Source organism: Urocitellus parryii, chromosome 8 (genome assembly GCF_045843805.1).
Source record: "Urocitellus parryii isolate mUroPar1 chromosome 8, mUroPar1.hap1, whole genome shotgun sequence".
NCBI classification, from domain to species: Eukaryota; Metazoa; Chordata; class Mammalia; order Rodentia; family Sciuridae; genus Urocitellus; species Urocitellus parryii.
Window position 1 is genome coordinate 114379929 of NC_135538.1, and position 14337 is coordinate 114394265.

General features: G+C 51.2%; 1 protein-coding gene across 1 annotated transcript; it reads right to left on the minus strand.

The window, feature by feature from the left end:
* Window positions 1–2209: 2209 nt before the first annotated feature.
* On the minus strand, window positions 2210–9579 carry Mapk13 (mitogen-activated protein kinase 13). The gene is made up of 12 exons (XM_026383494.2): window positions 9461–9579; window positions 8618–8747; window positions 7640–7698; window positions 4798–4906; window positions 4596–4625; window positions 4151–4198; window positions 3913–4027; window positions 3703–3774; window positions 3091–3170; window positions 2801–2879; window positions 2529–2705; window positions 2210–2295 (listed from the first exon to the last, which is right to left on the minus strand). The coding sequence occupies exons 1-12, from the start codon at window positions 9577–9579 to the stop codon at window positions 2210–2212; spliced, it is 1104 nt and encodes a 367-aa protein (XP_026239279.1).
* Between the last annotated feature and the right edge of the window lie 4758 nt (window positions 9580–14337).

A 14337-nucleotide genomic window follows, 5' to 3' on the forward strand; every position in this document is an offset into this window, starting at 1 on the left:
AGTGAGATTGGTGAGGTTAGAGAGGGTGCTGGAGGCTGTGAATGCCAGGCTGAAAAGGTGGGACCCTTTCCTTGGAGCTCGTGAGGAGTCTCAGAAGAAGACTTAGAAGGGTTTAGATTCATGGAACCTGGGTCAGCTTAGTAACCGGGAAGGCCAGAGCTAAGGCTCCTGGGCAGTTCAGGCCAAGGACTTGCCCTGTATTGACGACCATCCTCTCTGTGGGAGAGAATGGCCCATGGACACAGCCAGCAGTGAAGGGGCTGGAGAGCCAGGCAACCGGAGGGAGGCTAGGCAACCCGGGGTTCCAGATTTGTCTGGGGCCTTTGGCACAGTAGTCAAGTCTGCCTGGGTTCTTATTCTGCCTCCAGTACTTCCTAGCCCTTGGTATCTGACCTCATCTCTCTGGGGCCTCAGGGATTTTGTTGTTTACTAATCAACTTTATTTTTAGAGCCATTTTAGTTTTGCAGAAAGTACAAAGGGTTCCCCCATGTTGCACTAGTGAGATAAATTGTTACAAATGATAAACCAACACTGGTACATTGTTTTCCATTATTACCATCTTGCTCTAGTGTGGTGAATTGTTACAAATGATGAACCAAATCTAGTACATTGTTACCAACCAAAGCTTATAGCTGATTTGAAAGGGGCATTGTGCTAAGTTTAACAGACAACACATAATACACACTGTGGCAGGATGACACAGAAGAGTTTCACTGCCCTAAAACTGCTCCATCTGACCTCAGTCTTAACATGAAGCGAGAGTGAAGCATATATGACCCACGCCACTCCCCAGGACCGGTGTCTTTCACTTTCTCACCCAGGCCTCCTGACAAAGTGGTACTGAGATCAGCTAGAAGCTTCTCTAAATGTGGACTGACATCCATTAGAACCTCTGGGCTTGAGTCAACCTGAGGGGTCCTCAATCACATGTTCATTCTAGGGTCTCAACTCCAGGCCTGCTGAATCAGTATCCCTGGGCTAGGCCCAGGAATCTGCATTTTAACATGTTCTTCTGATGCAGGGGGATGTTTGAGATCCACCATGCCCAGGGCGGGAACCCCAGAGCAGGCTCCTGACGAGTGATACAAATGGGAATTTATTCTATTAAAGTTTTTCAAACCTGAACAGAAGAACCTTAGGCATTGTCAGGTTAAAGCTCTGGAGAGACAGGCCATCTCCCCAAAGGGGAAAGGAGCGGCTTGGTTTGTCTTAAAGCCAAGCAGCAGCCCATTCCACCTTCTGCAGCTCCCAGTCAACAAGCCGCTGCCGCTTCCTATCCGATCGCCTCTTGTTCACCCAAAATAACCTGGATGCAATGCCTCGCCAGCTGCAGTTCCCTCTGCCACACTCTTCCTTTAGCAGCCAAACACATTTGGCTCCATACAGAGCACAAGGCCTGAGCACAGGGCCTAGGAGGGGGTTGAATGTTGTCCCCCCACCAAAAAAAAAAAAAAAAATCATATCCCCCTGGAGCCTCAGAATATGACTGTATTTGTTTGAGAATAGTCTTTGCAGACATAATCAGGATTGAGATGAGATCATGCTGGATTAGGGTGGACCTAGAAAATGACTGGCGTTCCCATATCAGAGGACAGACAGAGGGAGGCACAGAGAGGACCATGTAGACACTGGAGAGGGTAGAGTGATGCCGCTACAGGCCAAGAAAGGCCAAGGAATGCCCGGAGCCATCAGCAGCTAAAGAAGGAAGGAAGGATTGTTTTCTACAATCTTCTGAGAGAGGTTGGCTTCACCAACACCTTGATCTTGGACTTCTGGCCTCCAGAACTGTGACAGAATAAAATTTCTGTTGTTTTACGCCTCCTAGTTTGTGGGTGGTTGTTACAGCAGCTCTAAGAAACTGATACAGCATCATGGCCATTGATGGGTGGTCCGACTCAGCCCAACCCTCTCAGCACCCCTACAGCTGGAAAGGAAAGGACTCCACACTCAGGTGATTCCCCAGACAGGCATTTTAATGCAACTCATTTTGATCAGAGCTATTTCCTCCCCATCAACACCACTGAATTCTATCTGGCCCCATTCCTATGTCTGGGGAAGGCATTTCTATCTTCTGCTTGAGAGGCTATATATAATCTGTGAAGGGTTGAGACTTTAGTAGAGACAACTAAATATTGGTTCTGGGGCAGTGTCTGGCTAGTGGCACCACATGGTAGTCCCCTGGCTCAGCCGGGGGCCTGGCTGGAAGAGTCACTGCTGCAGCCTCATGCCACTCCGGCGCCGCGAGTCCTTCCGGGCAATGGGGCTGAAGTTCACGATCTCCTTGTAGATGTGCTCTAGGAGAGACAGGGTGCTTTCAGGTGAGCGGGAGGATGCTTAGGAGGGAGCCCAGCCCACAGCCCGCATGGAGCAGGAGATCAGTCCAAAGAGAAAACACACAGGAAATCATAGCCACTTGGAGGGAAGCGGGCAGGAGTCTCTGGTGGCAGGTGGGGCCAGCAGAAGCCAGGCATGACAACAAGGAGACAGGCTGAAGGCAGAGAGGGAGGAGCTGGATCCCGGCTCTTACGCTTCCATTCGTCCACTGTGAGCTTCTGGTGCTCTAAGGCATCGTCAAACGGCTGCTGGGCCTCAGTTTCCTCCTCAGGGTCCCGGAAAGGTTCAAAGAAGGGGTGGGCGAGGGCCTGTGAGGCCGTCAGACGCTTGTCCACATCCAGTTCCAGCATCTTCTCCAGCAGGTCTGTGGCTACAGAACAGCCGTGAGCCTCCCACCCCAGGCCTGGGGGAGCCCGCCTGCCATGAGGGACTGGGAGGCCCCTGGGGACCGAGCCCAAGACTCACCCTGAGGGCTGGCACGTGGAAAGAGCTGAGTGAAGTCCTTCTTGGGGCTCTGTGGCAGGGCCTGGATGTAGGATTTGGCCTAGAAGATAGAAAAGCATGGATTCCTCAGGCCTCAGGGTACCAAGCAGGGATTTCAGAAAAGTCCCAGAGCAGGGTTGAAGGTTTAGGCTGGGAAGAGGGACGTTATGGACAGACACAGGTGAGCCCCCATTCCAAAGGCCCCCCACCCACCTGGCCCTGAGGTTAGCCAAGCCCATAGCCTAGGCCCACTCAGGCCATTTGCTACCCACCGCTTTGTCATTCAGCTTCTGCACAAACTCTGCACCTGGCACCCCAGTCACTTTCAGGATCTGGGTCAACTGGTCCAGGTCTTGGCAGTGGTTAAGGTGCCCCCTCACTCTCGGCTGATGTGGCAGAGCCCACCCTCTCTGTGGCCATGGTGCAGGCTCCAGACCTGCCTGACCACTTCCTGCTCTCAGGACAGGAGGCTCAGCCTTCAGACTGTCTTCAGAGGTCTTCCTGACGGGCCAGGCCACGGGCCAGGCCAAGAAGGAGGGGTCCCTCCTGAAAAATGCTGCCAGAGCACATGGACCTCCTAGCCCTCATCTCTCTCAGCCACCCTTATTTCCTTATCTTCTCCCCTGACCCTGGCACTGCCAGCTGAGCAGGACAGACTCCATGTCCTCTGTGCCTGCAAATCTCCATCAGTGTGTGGAGTGCATCCTCTACGTGGTAGTGGAATTTAAGGGCCTCCTTTTCATTGTTCTGCTCATCTGCATTTTAAAATTCTTCTACAAACCGTGGGTATTACTTTTGCATTAAGAAAGACAGAGTTATTTAAATAAAGTGTGTCCTGAAGGAATGGTCCCCGGTTGCAGTCTGGTGTTTCCAGGAAAGGATACAATCTTTCCCCTTGAACAGAGTTTTCCCGGTCAGCATTTCAGCCATGATGCAGCCAACAGACCAAATATCCACTGCAGAGGGAGGAAGGAAGTGTTACCTGGCCCGTCTGACCAGACCCTGCGATCAGTCACACAGGGTAACCAGATGACCTCAGGGAAGCCGCCAGAGCAGGCCAGCCCCAGCCTCCACCCCAGCAGCCGACAACTGACCAGTCTGGTTATAATGCATCCAGCTGAGGATCACTTCAGGGGCCCGGTACCAACGGGTCACCACGTAGCCAGTCATCTCAGCATCTGCAGGCCGTGCCAGCCCAAAATCCAGGATCTAAGGCTCAAGGGACACAGGAAGAAGGAGCTGGCAGAGCAGGCGCTCTGGAGCAGCTCTGAGGAGCTCCTGCAAGAAGGGGCCCACCCCAACCCGGACTGGGCCTGTCCTCAGCCCACTCACCTTCAGCTCGCAGTCCTCGTTCACAGCCAGGTTGCCTGGCTTCAGGTCCTGGGTGGGAGGACACAGAGTGAGCACTGGGCTGAGAGATAGAGACAGAGCTCCTTCTGGCTCTGCCACCCCCAGCACGGTGGCCTTAGCCAGGCCCCTTGCCCTCTCTGGGCTATTTCCTCATGTGTCAAATGAGGGTTACACTCAGTGTTCTCTAGGGACCCGTCCAGCTCTACAGTCTCCTGATTGATTCCTGAAGCCTGACACCCCAGCTCAGGGCTCACTTTGTAACAATTCCCCCACAAAATTCTCCACAATACAACAATTCCTCCATATTCTGTGTTCCTGAAAATCCTCCTCTCTCCCCAACTCTCCCAACTTCCTAGTTGCTAGAGGACCCCACTCTTCCAGGAGTGGGTCAGGGACCCCTGAGAACCAAAGCAGAGAAAGCACTCACCCTGTGGACAACCCCAGCCGAGTGGATGTACTGAGTGGGAGAGAGAGAGAAGGGTGAGTCTTGCACTCCAGTTTCCAAGCCAGCTCAGCAGGTCGCCCCGTAACCTCCTTCACCCATTAGGATGCGCTCCCTCCAGCCCTCCCTGAACTTTGGGTCTCAACACCAAGGAACCCTCTCTGCCATCCTCATAGCCCCCACCCACCTTAAGACCTTTGAGCATCTGATACACCAGATACTGGATCTTCTCCTCACTGAACTCCATCCCCATGATCTTCTGCAGGTCTGTCTGCATGAAGGGCATCACCAGGTAGCTGGAAGGCACGAGGACTTCTTGGCACAGCTCCAGCCCCCACCCAGACCCAGGTCTTGGCTCAGAGGTGGGGAACAGTGGTGGGGACAGAACAGAGCCTTAGAGATGATCTCAGGCAAGAAGGTGTAAGAAGAATCAGGCTCATATGGGCCTCAGGGCTCCTGGCTTCCACCGTCCCTGTGGCAGGTTGCCCAGTTGGCAGAGCTCAGGGTAAACATGGCTTTGGAGCCTGCTCAGGAAAACTAAGTGGAGCTGTGTTCCCGCTCTTCAAAGGTGCCCTCTCCTTGCCTCCTTCACACTCCACAGCAAACCTCAGCTGGGAGCTAGAAGCATCTGCCAGTATTTCCTTCTGTTTCTGTCCAAATGTCTTCTCTCTCAGGGGTTCATGCCCAGCTGAGCTGGCACCATTAACAATTGTCTGCCCTTCCAAGAAGGAAACAATACAACAATTTTCAGGAAGGTGGAAGAAGAAGGTGGCTGGGGTGTTGCACCCTCTTGTGGGATTACAAAACAAGTCGTGGTCAGCAAAATGTAACTGTTACTCAAGGTAGTAACAGCAAAATTCCAGAACAAAAGACAACAGATTACCATACAAATATTTTTTAAAACCAGACATAGTGGATGCCATCTCCAAGGGTCCCTAAATTCTTGAAGCCACCTTCTGCCTGACCATACCCCCTCCTCTCTAGGACCTTGTTCCACACACAATCCCCCTGCTGTGTCCTTCACTTCTGCATGAACCCTGGTCCTTTCTTCTGGCTCACAACGTTGCTTAAGTTTTGCAACTTTACTGCTTTTTTTTTTTCTTTTTCTTTTTTGGTACCAGGGATTGAACCCAGGGGTGCTAAGCCACCAAGCCACATCCCCAGACCTTTTTTATATTTTATTAGAGACAGGGCCTCACTGAGTTGCTTAGCGCCTTGCTGTTGCTGAGGCTGGCTTTGAACTCACAATCCTACCGCCTCAGCCTCCCAAACCGCTGGGATTACAGGCGTGTGCCATCAATGCCTGGCAACTTTGCTTCTTTAAGTGACCACTACTTCTTCCTCTCTTGCCACCAAACTTCTAGAAGGGTGTTCCATACTCCCTGACTCTGCATTCACACTCCATTCCCTGACAACCTGGCTTCTGTTCCTGTCCTATAGCCACATTACTCACCGACCACCCCACAAAGTCACCAGGATCCTTTTCTTCCTGTTTTTCCTTTCACAAAGTCCAATACTCCTTGAAAATTCTCTGCCAACTCCCCTCTTTCTCTAATCAGTTATATATATATATATATATATATATATATATATATATATATATATGTATATATATATATATAATATAATTTATATATATGTATAAATTATATGTAATTTATATATATGTATAAATTATATGTAATTTATATATATATGTATAAATTATATGTACATATATATATAAATTACATTATATATATATATATATATATATATATATATATATATATATATATATATTAGGGTCTCACTAAGTTGCTAAGGCTGGCTTTGAAGTCAAGATCCTCCTTCCTCAGCCTCCCAAGCTGCTGGGATTATAGGTGTGCACCACTATGCCCAGCTGATCAGCTTTATTTTGATTTGCTCATCCTTTTCTACCTTCCCTCTAATGTGGCTCAGAATCACATTATCATATCATGTTTTATACCTGTTCTTGGGCTTCAACTACCATCCAAAGGTGATTATTCCAAACCAAATCTGTATCACTAATCCAATCCATATCATTAACCCTGAACCTCTCCTGAGGTTCATATTTATTTGCAACTCTGATTAAACACTTGAATGTTCAAGGTTCTATAAAAGTGAAGTGTCCAAAGTGAAGTTCATTATCTTTTCCCCAAGGTCTGTTCTTCCTCTGCCTTGTATTCCAAGCAGGAGCCCAAGCATCTCCCTACCTACACCTCCTCAGCCCCTGCATCCCAAAAGACACGATATTTTTTAGTGCTGCCTCCCAAACAGGTGTCAGGTCTGCCACCAACATCCCCTTCCCTTGGACTGTAGATCCAGGTCTATTCCACTGGCCTCCATGTCTTCTCTCCTCCCTAGAGGTACTCCCTGTTCTTGAGCATCCCTCAAATTGCGTCTGACCACATCACTGCCCTGCTCCAAACCTCCATGGACTTGTGGAATTGAGTCTGGACTCGAAGCTGGGCCGAGCCAGCCGTTGGCCTTCACTTACATCCTGAACATCAAAAATATTGTCCAATCTGTCGCGTCTCATTCAGACAGTGCAATAGCAAAGCCAGACACTCAATGATTAAATGTCCTGGTTCTGTATAACTGGCAAATACCCCAGAGGCAGCCAAGGGTACCTGATCCTCACTTCAAGCTAGAAAAAGGCTTATGGTCCAGAGCTACACCTAGGCACCCCGGGGGAACGGTAAAGGGAGACAGTGCAAACCCTGTGGGGACTGGCAGGGATGCCTTTGTGGTGGTAAAACTGGGTAACAAGCAAAGTCACTGTGCAGACAGCTCCCTACCAGGCAGGTACCACACAACCCCCCCCCCCCGATTCTGCCTGCTTTTCTTCCACTCTGGGCTGATGCTACCTCTACAGAGAGAACCTCACCTTGACAGCCCACAGGCACAGAGACTGCCAGGGCAGCAAGCCCTCTACCCAGGAAAGACCATCAGGATATTCCCCCAACTTACTGCTGAGCGGCAAGCAAGAACTGCAATTGCCCAGAACTCAGCGCAGCCTTACTCACAAGTCATGGAAGTTGCGCAGGGAGGAGGCTGGGGTGAAGACATCCAGGAGCCCAATGACCTGGGAAGGAAGTTGCCAGTGAGGACTGGAAGTCATTGCCCCTCCTCTCCACTCTGTCTGGGCCCCAGTCAAAACAGCGCCCATCCTGTCCCGCTATACCACCTGGAGCAAGAAGCAGGTCCCCAAAATGCTTGGAAGCACTAAAAGGGGGCAAATCCCCCCATCTGGGAGGCAGCCTGTGTTAAACTATAATGGAGAGTTAGGCTGGGGAAAGGGGGAGGTAGGGAGAAGAAGACAAAGTGGTTGCTTCCACACCTGGTGTTCAGGTCAAGTGGCACAAACTCACTCGACTTAAAACCATGAGGGTTAAAAGAAGAAAAGGAGGGAAGGGGGAAAGATGTCTCAACCAGCAGGCTCCTGATCTCGACCTTGGATCTCCAGCCACATCTGTCCTTGCCTGCCATGGGGATAGTTCAGTCAGAGGCAAGATCACCCCTAACTGAAGGCCACAGAGGAGGGGTGTGCTGAAAGGGATGGGACTTAAAATGTACAAAATTCTTGGCAATCACTATTTGAAATGTTCGCCCTCCAATCTAGGTATCCTGGAGGGAAGACCTGTTGCCAGGTCCAGAGCTGGATCATTGGCTTTTCTGGTTGTTTCTATCAGATGGGATAGCCTAATGATCATGTACTCAGTCTGGTTGGCTAGATCCAAATCCCAGCTCTGCTCTTGATGAACCACATAACCAGGAGTCTTTCTATGCTTCAATTTCCCCATCTGTGACACCGGGGCACTAATATTTATCTCCTTATGGAAAGGATAATACTAGTCAATTCATGCAAAGATGTTACAACGTACATAGAGGGCAGTTAGTGCTCAATAAGTATATATTATTGTTGTTATCAGGGTCACTGCAGGGCCGTGGCCGGCCCTCTGGGGCCTCCCTCCCTGCCTTCCCACCACCCAGGCTCAGCCTACGTTCTCATGCTGCATGTGCTTCAGCAGCAGGAGCTCTCGATAAGCCCGCTTAGCGAAGATCTCAGACTGGAAAGGCCTGCTCAGCTTCTTGATGGCCACCTTCTCCCCTGACCGCTTGTCGATGGCGGAGCTGCAGGGGCACAGGAAGGTCAGCGGACAGCGGGTTTCCTCCTGAGTAGCACCTACTCCAGATCCCGGATGGTACCTCCTAGGCCACCCTCACCTCTGCTCCCCAGACAAGGCTAGCAGGCTAGCTGGGAGGATCCAATGCCCAACACCCAGAACTTGGAGTGCAGCAGGAAGCTGTGGGAAATGGGTGGCAGCAACGGGGGCAGGGGAAACACACCAGGGGCAGAAACACTCTTCTGCCTACAGGATTCAGGAATCTCACTATGCAATTTGGCAAGTTCCTTCCCCCTCTAGGGGCCCCGGTGGACTCAGCTGCAACGATGGGGATTTGCCCCATGAACTCTGGAGCCCTTTATGACATTAGAGCCTGGAGCACCCATCCAGTCCGACTTCAACCCACAGAGAACCCACGCAGCCACCCCTGTGCCTGGGGTGGCCCTGAGCCAGATTGTGCCGCAGCCTGGGGCTTCTCTCTCCTTCCCTGTCCGGCCCACGGCCCCTTCCCGGCTTCTGGAACGCCCCCTGGGACGCTGGACCCTGGTGTCCTCGGGGAGTGCTGGGAAGGGGACAGCCCAGGGCGGTCCAGGAGGACCAAGGCGTGAGGGGCGCCCGCCAGGACTTGCTGAAGGAGCACGGGCGCCCGCCCGAGCTCCCGCCTCGACGCCCAGGCGCCCCCCGCGCCCCGCAGCGGCCGCGCAGGCCCGGGGGTCTCACCACACGGCGCCATAGGCCCCGCTGCCGACGTGCGTCGGGCACAGGTAGGTCTTGGGCAGCTCCCAGGCGGTCTTGTTGACGTCCTGCTTGTAGAAGCCCTTTTTCCGGGTAAGGCTCATCCCGGGCACCCAATCTCGGCGGCCCCAGCGCGGCGGCTGCGGTGGCTGCCCGCCGGGATCCCAGCGCCCCAGCCCGCCCGCGGTCCCGGCCGATCCCGCCCCGCGCCACCCGCTCCTCCCCCGCGACGGGGCGGGGGCACCGGTCGGCGACGCGTCCACCTGCCGGCTCGCCCAGGTGCGCCGAGCGCCGCCACGCCCGGGCCCGCCTCTCAGCCCAGCGCACCCACGTTTCCGCCCGACACGCAGCGTGTGTGGCCCCGAGGCCCCGCAGGTGCGCGCGCCCGGGACTGCCGCCTGCTCTGAGGAAGGGGCGCGCCCGGCCGTCGGGACCCGGTGGGAGCCGACGAGACCCGAAGAAACCGGGCCTCGGCTGCCTCCAGTCCCTGTCTCCGTGGGACGAGCTGACCCGGAGTTTTGAAGGCGATTTGTGAAAACAAACTCCCACAGATAATGGGGTTCTCATGAACCCCACGACACTGTTCAGCTTCGGCCATGACACCAACTCGTCGTCCTCGTCGTCAATTTTATTTCCTCCACCCCCCTCCCTCGGCTACCTTACTTTGAAGCAAGACCCAGGCGTCATTTCATTCATATTTTTTATAACTATCTATTTTTATTTATTTATTTTTATGTGGTGCTGAAGATTGAACCCAGGGCCTCACACGTGCTAGGCAAGTGCTCCACCACTGAGCCACAACCCCAGCCCTCATCCATAATGTCTTTTAAATCTCCGAATGATAAAGATTTAAGAAAACCAATAATCACAATATCATTCTCACACCTAAAATAAACAGCACTAATTTATCACCTGTCCACACAGATACATATTCCAGGTTTGAAACACAGATTTTGTGGGCTTCCTGATGCCCCATGAGGACAATGACAGACAAACTAGAGCCATGCATGAACCACTTGTGACTAGTGGCGCCCCCCCAAAAATTCTTTTTTTCACATTAAATCTGTAGGTCCTCTGGGCAACAGGATAAGGGGCAGAAAATGGCTACAAATGCTTTGGGTGATCTGTGGACTTGTGGAAAGGGCAGGGACCACTTGCTTCATTTGTTAGAGAGAAAGTGTGTCTTTAAAAGGAAAGGAATTTGTTAGATGCCTTGAGCAAGCTGGGGATCTGTACTAGGAAGCCCCCAATTCCTGTGTCAAAACACCTCCTACAAGGTCCTGTGGCATTAGGCACAACCTGAAGGACCATTTGGGGGTGGGTGGGGGATGCAAGATCCACCAGAACTGTGCAAAGTTATTGTGGGCAGAAAATCTGTCTTCATCTCTGGAACCAGGATAGAATATCAATAAATATATGGAGAATGAAAGGCAGAAACAGCCCATTTCTTGTTTAAAAAAAAAAAAAAAGATATATATATATAATAAACACTTGTGTTTGCCATGTGCCAGTCATTATTTTAAGTGTTGTACATACATAACTCAGCCATGGTAAGAGGCCATGAGTCAGTACCATGATTAGCCTTACTTTATAGATGAGGTACCCAAGGTAGCAAGGGGTTAAATAGTTTGCCCAAGGTCACACTGATGAGGCAGAGCTGGGTGAAGACACAGGTATAGGCTGATTCTAGAGCCCAGACTCTGGGCTACCAGGATATGCAGTATCTCTAGGAGGAGAAGCATTGCTCCTTAAAGGAAATGCCTGCGTTTTAATGATCTGCCTCACCTACACCATATAAGGCTGCCTACTGACCAAACCCTGCCTCCCTCAGGTCACCTGCCCTGTGTATCTGACCCATCCCCTCCCCTTTCCTTGCCCCCTCTTCTGCTCTGGCCCTGAGACACCTTGGAAGGAGAAGGGAAGGGGTGGAGACATGCCTGGGAGTGCTGTAGAAGTTTGGGACCTTTGGGTTGGTGGCATCAGTGGAAGATGTCCTGAGTCTGAATTGAGGGTGGAATTCTAGAAATCTGATTCTAGGACTGTGCACAGACAAGAGAAAGTTGTCCAGAGAAACTTAGGGGTCTTGTTTGTTAATTTGTTTTGTTTTGTTTTCCCCGGTAAAGGTTCCAGCAGGAAAAGGGGATGGTATTTGGACCTGACCCTGGGCAGAGGCTGAAATCTCTCTGTGGTGTGGCAAAGGGACCCAGGAAGGTGAGGAACACTGGGAACACCGTCCCTGCCCAGGCAGGTGCAGTCCTTCCAGGGCACCAGCTGGCTACTCTGGCCATGGCTCTGGACACCTCTTGAGCAAGGGTCAGGAAGTGACTCAGGCCACACTGACTGTGACTCTCCCCCACTTTGGGCCTTGCTAGACCTGTGTTTACTCAGCAGCTTGGCAGCCTTGGAGGGAAGGGCTTAGAATCCAGTCAAGGAAGTCAGGAATGGAAGAGGAGGAGCAGGAAGGTTGCTGAGGACATCTTGGTACTCTACATCCCCAAGCCCTGGGCTCTTCTCCTTGTCTCCAAGGCCCCTTTGCTCTTCTCCCCAGACACTGCCTCCTTGTTGTCTGTTGGTTTCTGCCCTATAATAAAGAGGCAGGGGCTTAGGAGACCAACTTTGGTATAGAGACTTATGATGGCAGAGCCGTGGGTCACAGCCGCTGCCCAGCAGCATGAGAGATTATGCAGCATATGGCTAGCCTGGGGTTAAAAAAAATGTATAAAAATCTAGAGTGTGGTTGCTACTCTACTGAATGCATATCATTTCTATACCATTGTAATGTAGAAAAATCATAAGTGGAAATATCTGTGTATTTAGAGTCTAAGGTGGGCAACATTCCAAGTAAAGGTAACTATAGTCTTAAGCACGGTCAGTTAGATAAGGGCTCTCATTGCCTCCAGCCACAAGTTGCCAGAAATGCACCCGGGTTGAACAAGCTGAGTGAGTTACTCCTCGAAGCAAGGGAGAGCATGTGCTGTGGGGATCTCAGTGAGAGGGCATTAGGAAGGTTTTAGAAGGTTTGGGTGGTTAGGGAACTTGGGGGAGAGCTTAAGGCAGTGAGACTTTGTTCTGGACTGGATGCTGTCAAGAAGTGGAGCTCATTCTGCGATTGGGTGTCTTAATAAATCTTGCCTAAGGAGGGCAGTCTAGAAAGAGACAGAAGCTTTAGCTGGTAAAGAAGAGCTTTTTAAAAAAATAGTTCACACTTGAAATCACAGTGATTCGGAAGGCTGAAGCAGGAAGAGGATTGCAAGTTCAAGACCAGCCTCAGCAATGAAGCAAGACCCTGTCTTAAAATAAAAAGGACTAGAGACTTAGCTCAGTGGGAAAGTGCCCCTGGGTTCAATCCCAGTACCAAAAAAAAAAAAAAAAAAAAAAGAAGAAGCTTTTACTCTGATTCGCCATATAACAGGAGAGTGTTGGGTCATTTTTGTGTTTGGACACTATTCTTGTTTTGTCTCTGTTTAGATACATAATTATGAAGCAGTCTGTTTTTTGTCTTGATCCATCCTGGTGACAGATGGCCTTGTTAGATGTTGATGTTTATGAAACTGTGTGGGCAAGACAGGACCAGGACTGTGCTGTGCCAGGCCTGATCTGAGCCACCAAGGCTGGCTGAGAGGACCTGGGAGCTCACACATGTCAGGACTGCTTTGGTCTGTTGTTCTCAAAGTACAGATGAAGAGACTGAGGCCCAGAGAGGCTTAGTAATTTGCCTAAGGTCACATATGACTGAGAAGGTGGTGGACATTGTTTTCAAACCTGGATTCTGGCTCCCGGGTCTGTACATTTAAGCACCAACCAGGTTGCCTGTTACCCAGCAGGCGCTTGGCTGTCATCCTAGGGCTGTGTCCCAAGCTAGGCTGTGAGACTGGAGGGCAGGGGCATGGTTTGGTTAGTTTTATAGAGATCAAGACAAAGCTCCACCTGATCGTGAGGCCACATCCCTATACTGGCCACCCAGACTCCATCTGCTTGGGAACACAACAGCCCCTCAGACGCCATCTCTATCCCATACAACAGTGCACGTTCTCACACTACTGGCAGGGGACCTCCACCTGGGCCCCAGGGGGATAGAACAGGCCAAGGGAGTCTGTATGCTGTGGCCCTGCTCTTGAGAGATGCCAGTCCTCCTGTGGAGCACCCAAAATGCCACAAAGCAATGGAAATTGCAAGAAGTCAGGGAGATGCAGGAGAAAGGTGGCATGTGTGAGCTGCTCTGTGACTTGTTAAGCTGTGTGATCTTGCTCAAGTTAGCTAGCCTGTCTAAATCTCAGTTTCCTCATCTGTGAAATGGGAGCAATAGCCACAGGGTCATCATGAAGATCAAAAGAGATGCCACAAGATGGGCCTCATTCAGGGCCTGCCAGATGCTCCTTGTCCAACAGGCTGTGAGCAGGCCCAGCTCTGCCCAGCACTCCCACCGCTCGGCCCAGCCCTTTGGCGGTTTTGTTTCTATCCCAGCATCAGCCCCCTACTCGGCTCCAATCCACATCCAACTCCTTTGTTAAGTTTTTTCCAAGGACCCAGTGCAAGGATTCATTCCTCCAGCTATTCAGCCTTCATGTACTGAGAGTCCACTGTGTGCCAGGGACTGATCTGGGTGTGGGGGATGTAACAGAAAAGGAACAGACCAAACACCTCCCCCTTGGGGCTGGCGCTCCAGTGGGAGGCAGAGGGAAAATCAGCAAACACCTGGGTGGTGTTGGGTTGAATCACACGAGATTTCTGATATTTAACAATTTCATGTGATTTGATCAGATGCTAAGTCGGGCTGCATTAAATGCTATGAAGAGAATAAGTCAGGGTAAAGAAGGCTGGGTAAGTCTGTAAAGAAGGGCTGTTGGTGCTGGTTAAATGGG